Genomic DNA, 13,235 nt, shown 5'->3' on the forward strand with positions numbered 1-13,235 from the left:
AAATTTCTGTTTGGCTCTAAGAACACCAAAAAATTTCCAGTGATCAAAATCTGCAGGTATTTTTTACTAAGAGCTAGACTTTAAACAAGCCTTAAAGGTACTATCTATGCCATCAAAATTACAGAAATCATCTGATGCAAACTGATCACTTGATAAATTTTGTTGAACGAGTGAATGAATGAACAAATGAATATAAGTGATTACATTTTAGTCATTAAGTAGAAAGAAAGAACTAAAGAGAGGGTGAAGAATGCGAGGAAGAATGAGTAAGGAAAGTAAAAAGCTCTCAAGTCTCCCTGGGAACACTGTTGACAAAAAAAAATTTTTTTTTTAACTGTGGTTTTAATCTTTGGAGTAGAAACTAGAATCGTGCAGAAGGCACAAGGTGAGAGACCAAGAAGTTTATATGACACCTTTGCTACTTCCTGGTCCTAAATTGCAGCTGAGGCTGGAGGAGGACCAGGGAGCTTAGGAGAGATGTGACCCCAGGGAGCCACTTTGAGTGATGGAAAGGGACTGGGGACAACCTGGTATACAGAGAACACAGTAGCCAGTGGACAGGTCAGGGAGCAAGCACCACAGAAGTAACTTCTAGGTGAACGTGGCTAGAAAGTGTGCTTGAGGGGACGAAGGCAGATTAATTCTTTCTCTTCCCAGGTGACCCAATGCCTCTCAGTTTCTAGTTGGTGGGGTGGGGGTGTCAGAGATGAGTTTCAAAGTCCTGGCATGTCAGGTTTTGTGACTGGGGTCTAGACATCTCTCCAGCACCAGTGCCATCTCCTGCATCATGTGGAGCCCAGGCATCTGGGCTGACGCAAAGGCTCTGTCTTCTGGGACACCAAGGGAACCACCTATTCTCAATGCAATTATTTTTGTGATGTTTACAGTATCAGCCCCCATCTACCAACAAGAAAACGAAGTCTCAGAGGAGAAGGAAAGGTGGGCCAAAGAAACATCCAGGAGGGGAACAGAAGGAGGGGACGGAAGCAAGTCAGCAGATGAAAGGAAAGAAGAAAGAGCAGAGGAGGGAGACTGGAGCTAGAAACTGAACACAGGCAAAAAAGGAAAACGGAGGAAAGAAGGACTAAGACAGAGGCAAGGATGATGAGAGAGAAGCAGACAGCAATAAAGAAAAGTGGGAAATGCTATAGCGGAGATGAAGAAAAGTAGGCCTGCTGGAGCTAGATAACGCATGTGACAGAAGGAGAAGTAACCTGTTGTAGGAGGCGGCTAATGAACTTGGAGAAATGGGAAAGAAAAATGTAATGCCCAAGAAAGTCCAAAGAAAGACAGTGGCAAGAATGCAAAAAGAACAAAAATTATGAAAGAGGCAAATAAAACAAAATTCTCTTCCCCCAAAAAAAACAGTTAAATAAGAGTAAAAGAATTAGAACAAAAATCAAGGCTTTTATACGCATTTAAAAATTTTGTGTGAATCCATTATAAAAGAATTTCTTCTATCTCACTATATGTCCTGAGTTAAATATTAGCCCCAAATTCTCAGCAAGACTGAATTGTGTCATAAAAGTTCCCAGATTTCCTTTCCTGCAGTGTCATTGGAGTCTGCATTTCTTATTCAAGTTCAGGCCAAAGGGCACCCAGTATTTACCTAAAGGCCTGTGAGATCTGAGAGCTTACCTATGAGAGGAGGTCACTGAACTTTTTTTTTTTTTGCACTTTGGAATCAGATATAAAAGATGCATTAGTGTGCTAGGGATGCCGTAATAAAATACCACAGACTAGGTGACTTACACAACAGAAATGCATTTTCACATTTCTGGATGCTGGAAGTCCAAGATCAAGGTGTTGGTAGGGCTGGTTCTTTCTGGGAGCTGTGAAGGAAGGATCTGTTTCAGGCCTCTGTGCTTGGCTTGTAATTGGCCTTCTTCTCCCTGTGTTTTTGTATCATCTTCCCTCTGTACAAATCTCTGCTAAATTTCCTCTTCTTATAAGTGCATTGGTCAAATTGGATTAGGCCCATAATGACCTCATCTTAACTTAAATCCTTATATAAAGACCCTATCTCCAAATTCAGTCATGTTTTGAGGTACTAAGGGTTAGGACTTCACATATGAATGGGGTGTGTGTGCACAATTCAGCCTAAAATAAGATTTCTGATGTATGATCCCATCACCTGTAAAATTCTCTCCCTCTCTCTCTTATGCATGCGCACATACACATACACACACACAAATATAGATTTTTAAATCTGAAATCCCAAGAGTTTCTGTTCCATGGAAGTACTATGTTGTCAGAGCTACAAAAAGACTCAAATCATCTGTTTCAATCCCATATTTTAAAGGTAGGGATACTGAGACCCAGAAATGGGCAAAGACAGGCTTGGGTTCTAAACCACCCTTCTTCTGGCCAGCAGAGAATAGTACATAATCAACATGAACTAAGAAAGAATTCCAGAAGGAAGAGATGGGACAGACATGGCCACATGAAGTCTCCCCTAATTTAATATTTTTTCACCAGAAGGAAAGGAAGGAGTGAATGAGCAAGGGGCACTAAATTTCCCTGAGGGTAAAGAAAAGCTAAATAGAATCACAGAATTTGAGTTTTAGAAATCTTCTCCTTCATCTTCCTTGATTTAAACAGTAGGGTTAGGGTCTTCATTGGTAATAAAGCAAAAAGTCTGAAGATTATTCAAATTGTGACTTGTAAGTCCTGAGAGATGGTGCAAGAGCGAAGTGCTCAGCCAAATAAATGAAGACACTTGGGATAAGAAGATGACTAAACCAAGAAGTGAAGCATTTCATCCAAGTTGTCTACTCTGAAGATGTCATGGTATAAAGGAATATCCTTTCTGCCTGGTCCTTTATGCCCCAGCCATGCTTTCTACTTCAGGATCATCCATGGTTCATTGAAAACCCAGGATATATAATATATGGATATGCCAAGGCTCAAGCCAGGGGGAAAATTTCTGACCACAAGCATGCCAAAGTCCCAGATGGGAGCAAAGACACTGCTACTGTTGTGGATGCAAAGTGGATCCTAGCTTATCAGAACAGACAAAAGCCAGGCTAGTGCCTGAGCCATCTAGCTGGCCACCTTATTCAGGAGAAGCTCAATTCTCCTATTAACACATCCATGCTTTGGGACCAGCCTCAGGCATAAGCCAACACCTACTGTTTCTACCACCTGAGTGTAACCTGCAAACAGAGATGGCTCTTCAAGGGACCACAGTGTGGCAGAAGAATTAACGGTTTGTGCTCTATGGAAAGATTCCTTAGAAGATTATCCCTTTTCTCTTTCATTGATGACTGAATCAATGTCAGTTTTAACACAAGGCTTTGGATAAACCACAGTTATACCCAATGATGAACTTCATTCAAGAAAAAGGCAAAGGCTTTAAAAGAAAAAAAAACAGCAATAGAACTTTCTAGTTAAAGAATGTTTAACTGCCAGAATATGGGTTAAAACCTGCTTATTGCAGTAGAGTTTTATCAGCTCTAAAGCAATCATCTAGAATGCCTCCATGTGATTTCTGAATAATATGAACTAAGTAAACAGGAAGACTCTATTGTCTTTCCATCTCCTCCTTCCTAGTATCAATGCTAAGCACCTAGCAATACGTGGCATATAATGATGGATGAATGCATGGATGGACAAATGAGTGATATAGGGAGGTGAATAGTAGTAGAGAGATAGATCATAAAAATAAGTAGTGCTGTTAAGATGAAATAATTCCTCTTGCCCTTGCATAAGATAGTGAGGCAAGTACAGAGTGAAAAATGGAAGGCAGAGGAGGTGTGCTTGCACAACTCTTGCATGTTTAGCATTTCCTACTCTAGCTTAAATTGAAATTATTCAAAAACCTACTGCTAAAGGTGGCAACTGGCTCAGTATTTTAGTGAATGTTATGTACTTGTTAGTCCCCCTGGTGCTTTCTTGAAGTAGGCAGAGTATTCATTGTTTAAAATTCCACTGTTTCAACTGTTTCTTTTAGGACAAATTGACTATTGTACATAAAACTAATGGGAATATGTAAGGAATCATGATCCTGAAATTAAATTGTTGAAAAATATTTTTTTATTGAGCACCTACAATGCGCAAATCTCTGTATGAGGCATGAAAGAAAATTATAAAGATTAGAGAGACAATAAAACAATAGTTAAGAGTACAGAATCTAGAGTCAGATTGCCTGGGTTCAAATCCTGGCTATCTCATTCAATAGTTGTATGGCCTTGGGAAAATCATGTAACCTATCTGTGCCTCAGTTTCCTTATCTGTCAAATCGAAGTAATAATTGAATCTACCACATAGAGTTGTGAGGATTTATTGAGATTATATATATGTGTGTATGTGTGCATACAAATATATATTATGGTGTTTAAAATGGTGCCTGGCACATAGTAAGCACTATTAAAGTTTTAGTAGTTTAAGAACTCAGTTCTTAAAATTAGGGCCATCTGAAAAAGAACAAATCTCCTCAAATAGAAGTGGGTCTCCTAGCACCAAAAACTTCAAGCTCAAGCTTGCCAATACTTTACAGTGACATAGTAGTGGGTTTCAAGCATATGATAGGAAAAGAAAACTCAATGACCCAAGACCCCTTCCGACCCAGGGAACCCCAGTTCTATAATCTATTCCAACTTCAACTAAAGCTCAGCAGTCCCATGTGAGGCACCGTTAACTTTTATTTCAAGGTCATAGAATGAGCTTTTAGAAAATCACCATTCTTCTCAACCAGTTAAAATCAAATGTAATATGTGTTTTCATTTCATGGTGCCTGAGGAAATTTTAATTGTAGCATGAACTCCAGCTCTTACTAGTTTAAAGTAAAATTGCCAAAATAAATAAAAATGTGGGATATTTCCGGGCTCACACAGCTTCCGGGACATTTCAGTTTCTAGGGCTGCTGATCCAGTGCCTTTCACAAGCATTTGATCTTCCTTCAAACATCTCTTGAAAACAAACAAAACCTCATACAGCTTCTAATGCGAGTGCCGTTAGGATGTAAGTGTGGAAAAGCGGCAAAGAAATGAGCTCCCAAAGAGTCCCTCCTGTTCTCTCCCCTTCCTCTCCTGACCACGTCCCTCCCACCAGTCACCAAGAGGAAACAGTGTTTTCTTCAGTAATAAATTTTGCAATTTCTCAAGTCTGTTTGCATCCATGGGGGAAGATGTGGGCTATTCTCTTTACTTGCGTATGTGAAGAGAATAGGGCTTTTGGCAATATCTGCTAGATGACAGGGAGCTGACTTAATCCAAGGGCAAAGATGATAGTCTGGAGTTAAAGTGGAAGCCTTTGGTAGCAATGAAAAGATAAATCATTTTAGATGAAGCAGAATGCCCTTTATGAAATATCCACTATAGAATTCCTCAGGTTGTACGCTCACTTCAGTGATTAAAAGCCCAGCTGCTGAATCGTTTGAAAATCAGTGATAATATTAATTGACCTAGTCAAGATAAGTTCACTTTTAAAGAAGGAGCAGGTAAGGTTAGCAAAGGTTCTTCAGTGGCCACTGACCTTCCAAACATGCAAGGTCAAAATTAGTTTCTCCTTCCTTGGGGGGTCCAACTGAAATCTGAGTACCTTTCCCTGATACCTTCATATTTGGAGTTCCTTATTTAATGCGACTCCTTCAGTGCCTTTAGTGCTACCTCATTTGTATCCAGCAACCAAAAGAGATGGTTTAGAAATACAGACTTACATTTAAACTCAAGTAGAGAGAAATGGAAATTGAGAACAGCAGGGAAATTATGAGAGATGTGGGACAATGGGTCTATGAGTCCATGTCTGGTACCTCTAGAGAGCAGCCAAGAAACTGCTTGCCACACCAGGAACCCAGTTACAGCTCAGTGGGCTATTGCTCGATAAGTAACAAGAGCTAGCAAACATCTTTGAAAATTCCCATCTGTATTTTATTAACTAGTGTGGTTAAAGTTTTAAGATCTTTTGGTCAGGAAACTAACTCTTTTGAAAAAGTGGAGGTTTGACAGTCATAACAATGCTAATGGTGCATCCAACTAATTTTAATTCTAAATACCCTTGGTGATAACTTACAATCTGTAATTAACTACAGCAAATAGTTTGGGGGAGGGGTATTATTTTCTCATCTTTACTTTCTCTGTGCACACTCGTGTGTGTGTGTGTGTGTGTGTGTGTGTGTGTGTATTTTTGTGTTCTAGCATTGTTGCATCCATTAGGGATTTGGGATGAATCGTTTTCTAAGATTATAGGTAAATAAAGTTTCCTGGCTTTTCTTTCAGTGAAGGCAAATTCTTCTGTAACAATCATCATTCAGGAGAAAAGGCACAATTCCTTTGTCTTCTCAAAGGCCTATGTTCTAGTCCTAAAATCAATATTATTCAGAAAACAGAGGGAATACTACTGACGGGGCAGAAAGACGTTGGTTTCTTTTTATGGTATCTTCTAAGGATCCAGGGACTTGAACCATTTCCACTCTAATCTACAGAAACTGACTCTGTAGATCAGGAACAAATTACTTTTACACGGAGCCAATTTGCAACCTTAGAAACTTCCAGGTCTAATTCTTGACCAAATACAATCAAGGACCAGCACATACAGCCAGTCTTCCTTTCAGCACCCCCTGCCCCAGCTCCTCTTAGAGACTGGGATTACTGGCAAAAACCATCAAGTGCCTTTTCCTCCACTTTCCCCTTCTGTAGCCATAAACGTCTAACTTCCTCTATTCCTGCTGGCATAGATTTTTGTTCCCCTTGGATCAAATAAAGGAACATACTTTCATTTGAGCAGGCACGTGTCATTGTCACTCTGGGAGAAAGATGGCAATGTTTTATTTTTATACTTTACTCCTTGGCTCCGCTAACTGGCGGGATCAGATTTTCTATAGGCAGGTGGGATGTAAAGAGCAAGGCTTATGAAAGGCTGAGCAGGATGGCAACTCTTCTCCCTGGTAAAATAGCTCCAAAGTTCCCAATGAGAGACCAAGAAATCTTACATCAAACCCAAACTGGCCAAATGGCCCAGGCTTCCACCCGCCAAAATTTTAAGAAAATTCTGTGTAAAATATACAAACGTTCGCATGGGGCTTTCTGTCTGGCCAACTCTAAGAGGTCATGTAATCAAAGCAATTTGCACAGCTGTTGATAACAATGATGGCAAGACAAAAATTCCAAATGAGTAGGAGTAAAACCATGGTAGGTTGAGGGTTGGTAAGGATTTCCAATCAGTTGACAATTGTAGACTTGGGAACATGCAATATTTATGTTATAGTGTGAGTGCGGCATGCTTGACTAGTTCATGAGGCATTGAGGACTAGGAAAAATTAAAAGTATAAATGAATCAGTAAATACCTAGCATTATTTTGTCAGTATTGGTTGGCCAAGACCACTATTGGATGCTCTGGTTTGTCTCTGTAAATAATATTTGTTTCCTTCTTCAAAAGAACACTAGGATGGGAGTAAAAGTACTTTTGGCACAATGCAACGATTCTGATTTTTTTCAGCTATACACGCATGAATTGTTCTTGCGCCATTTTCTGTCCTGGAAAAGCACTGGCTGGCACCATGCATGTTTACTTTTATATGCTGAAGGCTCCCATCAACCTCAAACAGATGCAAATCACTTTAACTTGTCATAGTGTTATTTTGTTCATCCTAAAAGTTCAGAAGAGCCTTCCAAACTTGCAAAATTTCTCTCAATTCAGTGAGGAGGAAAATTTAGAAGACAGCATTTGAATGTTCTGCCCAGATTTGTTACACACACAAAGAATGAGTGGAAGAGGGCAACACTCTTTCCTACTAAACCCCTGACCTCATCACTATTGCGTTGAAATGACACCAAAAGGTAACAAACCTGAACCTCACATCTCCCCAGAATATTGTGACATAAATTACCACATACATGAGTTTAAGTACTCCAGCCTAAGTTGTATATCAGATGAAACAATGACATTTCGGAGGCTTAAGAGAAAAAAATAATCAAGTCCAGTTTTTAGGTGAAATTGCTAGAATCTGGTGAAATTGCTAGAATCTGGTGTTTCACTTTTTTAACCACAACATTTGAACCTTTCAGCAATTCCAAAATCAACTCTCTCTAAGATAGTGTGCTTCAAGTTTTTTTTTAATTTAAAAATATAACACAAACACAAACAGCTAACTAAACAGACTGCCCATAAAATCAACAATCTAAGCAGCCCTGAACCCTGAAGTATTTTACAACATCCTTCAAGACTATTAAAGGCAACATAAATACCTCTTGCCAGTGAGGGAAAATACCCTTCAGCATTTTTTCTCTTCCCCCCTTCCTTTTTCTTCAGCCTTTTAAACAATTTTGGTAGTGATTTCTTACATCACAGACAGAAATATTTGAAATAGAGTCAGGTAGTATCCTTTAAAGAATAAGAAAGTTGCCAAGGCAGGATAATCTGTGAAAAATTATGGAATAAATACATTCCCTAAACCTGGGGGTTCCTAGGGATGTACCAGTTACTAGAAAAAAGAACAATACATTTGCTATCCCAGCACTCACGGGGCTCTGGGAACACAGTAGGTGACTACTCCTTTGCCAGCCAGAGAAAGGGTAGCACCCAAGCATGGTTGGGATGTGCTTTGACAGTAGTACCCACCAACAAAAAAGGCAATAAAAATAGCTGGTATTCATTGGGCATATGCCTTATGGTAAGGGCTATAGCGAATCACCTCATTTAATCTTTACTATTAACCTGTAGGGTCAATGCTCTAATTACTCCCATTGTACAGATTAGAAAACTTAGGCTGAGGGAGGCTAAATGTCTTGCCAAGGTCTTGTTGTAACTAGTGGCCACACCAGAAGCCAAACTCAAGATGGACTCCGGTGTGTTAACCCCACACTGTGCTCTCTCTTCTGCATTTTTTCGTTGATATTTACTGTACTGCAACCCTCCAATTTTCAGTTCCAAGACAGGAGGGGGCTCTGTGCCATTTGTCCTTGTACAGAGCACAACAGGAAGTAGGAAGCCATGCAAGGATTGCTACTGACCTGAACTCTATTCCACCACTCCTGCAGGAAATTTAAATCAATTTAATAAGCATTTCCTGGTTTCCTGCTTTGCTCAAAGCAATATGCATCTGGGCGAAACAGAGGTGAAACATGTTCCCTTCCCTCAAAGAGCTTACTTTTTAGTGGGGAAGCAAACACTTAAGATAATTTATTCTACAGCACATCTGTGCTCTAACAAAGGCAACCTAAAGTGGATTCTGACATCACAGACGCTAACAACCAAGTTCACAAAATAGATCTAAACCAACAGCCCTTGAAACAGTAGGCTCTTTTGCACTTAACTATGCCAAGTGAATGTGTAAGGATGACCACATACAATCATAACAACATTACGAGGTGGGCACTCTTAACCAATCCTTTCATTTTGCAGAAGAGGAAACAGAAGGAAAGAACAATGTAATGATTGTCAAAGGTCATGCAACTCTGAATGGGGGGCTGGGATCCAAACTAGATGTGTAACCCCAGGTCCTCCAAGAAACAGAAATGAGACTGGGTTAAATGAGAAAGGATTTTATTAGGGGAAATGCCTGTATGCAAAGAAATAGGATCAAGGAAGCGTGGGCAAGCCGTCAGAAGGCAATGCAAGTCTGACCCCAAAGAAAGAGAGGAAGAGAGACAGTTGGGTGGAAGCATCCTAGTCTGCTATACAGTTTAAGGGAAGTTCAGCAAACCCACTGAGGAGTCCTTGAGCCAAAGCTGTCCAGTAAAGGAGCTTTGTGTTTCCCAAGAATGGGTCTGCTGTGGTATCCCCACCACACTTATCTTGGGTATGGGAGGGGCCTGCTCAGGCCCACTAGGACCAGAGGAGAGGATCAGATTGGGAAAAAACGGGCATTCTCAGTTTAAACACATGAGAGATAGGATGAAGTAGTTTCCAGAAAAAAATAAATAAGAGGTGGAGCAGACCAACACTATGCCCAAACTATTTACCTCTCACTTTGTTAAAGAGACAGTTACTCCACCAGGAGCATAAGTCTCTTGAAAAGTCCACCTTGTCCTTTGGTTTTAAAAGTCACATCCCAAAGCACTGAGCTGACTGCATGACACTCACTCTGCTTGGCTCTCAGAGATGAAAGGCTGACCTGACTCTCCTAGAATTTGAACTTGTGATTTGCCCAAAGTAAAGAGGTATCAAAGTTGATACTGAGACAGCTAAATTGTCCTCCACAATTTCACATCTCCAGGCCAAGCCAGCAAAATAGTTAAAGCACATCCTTTATCAACAGGTAAAGAGCTGACACTGGGCCATCTCTTCAATCATCCACTGCTTTTTTTTTTTTTTTTTTTTTCCATTTTGCTCTTTTAAAGAGAAGGTCAATGCTGAGTTGAGACTTTATGCTGTACAATAGGCTGTTAACACTCCATGCTGGACAGTATTTTCCCAGCACTTTTTTTTTTTTATAGGGTGCCAGGCTTTTCTTAGAGCTTATGTCATACAATATTTAACTTGTTTGTAGTGGGTGGAGATGGAAATAGTCTACTGAAAACATCACTGCTTCCTCCCTAAAATTTAAAGGGCTTATTATCATCTTTCTTTTAGATTCTGTCTCTTGGGCAAAATCTCATAAAGATAGGCAGGAAGAAAACAAGGGCTTATAACATCCACAGGGTTAGCTTTTGCTAAATGAATACTATGCTACTAGACCTCTATCAATAACCATGCAAATGAGACTCGGCCATACTGTGATAAGAGAGGGTACCCACTTCCTTAGTTTAGAGTGTTGCCTTATCCTCTAAACCAGCAGCTACCACCATCTGGGATCACGGGCAACTCATAACATTATCAGTTATTGTTATTGGAAAGAGATTTGGACCTTGAGGAACCAAATATTGTTTAACCTCTTGGGGAGGCAGTATGGCAGAGTAGCTAACTGGTGAGCCCTAGAATCAGAAGGAACTGATACAAATTCCAATCACAGTTACATTTTCACTGTAAGAAATTAGGTAAGCTGTTTAACTTTTATAAGCTTCATATTCCATAAAGATAAAATGGGCAAAACACTAGTACCCGTCTCTGAGAGAACTATGAGAATTATATAACAAAATATATACAATTAGCATATTACAATACAGTGCCCAGCACAGACAACTGTTCAAGCGATGGAATCATTATTCTTTTACTAAAATAATAAACTATTTTACTATTAGTTCTAATTCTATCAGTTTGTTCCTGTGTGACCTCAAGTAATCACTAAATCTTAGGGAGCCTCAGACTGTGACTGAAACGATGCAAACAACATCATCTCACCAGGTTGTTGGGAGGATTTGCTGAGATTACTGTGCAAACTGTAAAGTGTCTGCAAATTTTAATCAAGATTACTATTATCGCAATTGTTATTAGCTCTCAGTGATGTTAGCAAGCTTGTGGATAGCTTTCCTTTGGAAATGGAGATAATGGGGGAATGTGAATGACCCCTTCAGGGCATTTTACAGCTTCCTACATATCTATGTAGGGCACACATTGTGTAATAACTATATTACAAACTAACCCCTATCCAACTTATTCCCTCATGAGTTGGTTCATTCTTCCTTCAGAGGGTAAATTTCCTCAACCAACCCCAGTGAGTCAGAATACCAACTTTCTTTCTTTCTTTCTTTCTTTTTTAAATAATCTTACCTTCCCTAGTGTCAATAGGAAACAGTATTTACTCACTACTGTTTTCCTTTCAAAAATCTGTCTAGTTGCATACTAGAAACAGTTTCAGCTGGTTTGTTTGTCTTGGACAAGCTGTTGAAGTGAAAAGTTTTTGCTTGGCTGAATGTGGGACAGTTTCATAACTCTGCAAGAAGTGCATTGAAGGTGGGTGCCAGCTCCGACGGCTGCTTCTAACATGCCTCCACTTGCCACCCACTGTCAAGGGTGGCCCGCGTCATTAAATTAAGACAATGAGCAAAGCAACAGATGCAACTGAGACCAAATCCCTGAGTGCTTTTGTTTTGTCACTGTCATTGTCTGCAACAAAGAAGTCACATGTGAGAACCTGGGAAGAGAGCCAAATGCAAACCAGACAACATCCCAGCTGGTTTTGAATGGCCTCCACCGTACGCCTGTGTGCATGGGAACCATGCTACTTGGAGCAGTGTCAGCTTTATCAAGTGAGTTTCTGCCCATGACTTTGCTGTGATGCTGAAACAGACCCAGAAGAAATAGGCCAGAGGATCCCTCCGCTCAGACTTTACACTTACACCTCTGCTTTGAGAGAAAAGAAAAAGAATTTCTGCTGGGGAAAAGGATCAGACCTGTATAGCTGGCCAAGCTAAGATCAGTCCTTTTTGCTACAGCTCATGAATTTGAAGTGGGAAGCATAGAAGATACCTGAATTTTTTTCCTGGAAATCTGGGATTAATTTGATTTGAGAGGAAGGCTAGAGATTAAATACCTCATGTGGCTTTCTTTTAATTTGTTACCATTTCATTCTTGAGCATTTTCCTAGTTTGGCCTTTACCCAGACTCTTAAAAATCTTCCTTTTCTAAGCTAGCATGCCTCTTAAACAGAAAAAGAGGTAAAACCCAAATTAAGGTATTTTTAGACCTGTTAGTTAATTTAGTTACTAGTTTGGTAGAGGAGCAGTATCCTTAATGATAGTGACTGTGGGGTTTTGATGAGCCATATACCATCAGCAGGGTCTACTGAGAACAGAACAGAAACATTTCAAGGAGTTTGGGACAATAGTGATTCTACTCTGTAGCCCTATATGTCTTTTTTCCCCCATTTTTCTGGAGAACTCCTTTGAGGAAGCAAAACAAGATGTAAGACTAGGAATACAAATTTATTTGTAGCTTACCAGCAGATGCTGTGTACAGCAGCAAATACATGTTAAGTGAATCTTGTAAAAGTTGTATGGTATTTGGGGGGAAAGTGCCAGAATTTTAAACAGGTGGCATTTCAAGCTATCCTATACAAATGACCAATTTCTTCCCACAAGATTTTTTTCAATGGTCATTGAGCTGGATATTTTAATAAACATTTTTACACAATGATGCCATCTTCCTCTATTCAGTAATCATAAGGTACTGACCATCAACTTGCTAAGTGCTAACTTGCTTTTATAAAGGACTTGATAACGCTAATGTTCCAGGTAGAGCTGAAAACACGTGTAAGAAAAATTATCAAATCCCTCTGGGTCTCAGCCAAGAGGTATCATTTCCAGGGATTGGTAGTTGATTCTGCCCCAGGTTATCTCTCGCTCCAGTTCTTAGGTCTGAGTGATCTCCAGAGTCCCTTACAATGATTTCTAAACTTCTAACAACAATTGGGTGA

The 13,235-nt window shown here is 39.9% G+C and overlaps 1 protein-coding gene across 4 annotated transcripts in view; it reads left to right on the forward strand.

Moving 5' to 3' along the window:
- The window catches only part of IGF1 (insulin like growth factor 1), a 76,654-nt gene that overhangs the window by 52,743 nt on the left and 10,676 nt on the right, over nucleotides 1–13,235 (forward strand). Inside the window, exon 4 of one of the 4 annotated variants that reach the window (XM_010962804.3) lies at nucleotides 888–939. The exons of 2 other annotated variants lie outside the window; for them this stretch is intronic. In XM_010962804.3, coding sequence (XP_010961106.1) covers nucleotides 888–939 — 52 coding nt within the window. Of the gene's footprint in view, nucleotides 1–887; nucleotides 11,121–13,235 lie in introns of those variants that run through there. One more of the 4 variants, XM_010962803.3, reaches the window with a different exon arrangement.

The sequence above is a fragment of the Camelus bactrianus genome, chromosome 12 (genome assembly GCF_048773025.1).
Source record: "Camelus bactrianus isolate YW-2024 breed Bactrian camel chromosome 12, ASM4877302v1, whole genome shotgun sequence".
In the NCBI taxonomy this organism is placed as follows: Eukaryota; Metazoa; Chordata; class Mammalia; order Artiodactyla; family Camelidae; genus Camelus; species Camelus bactrianus.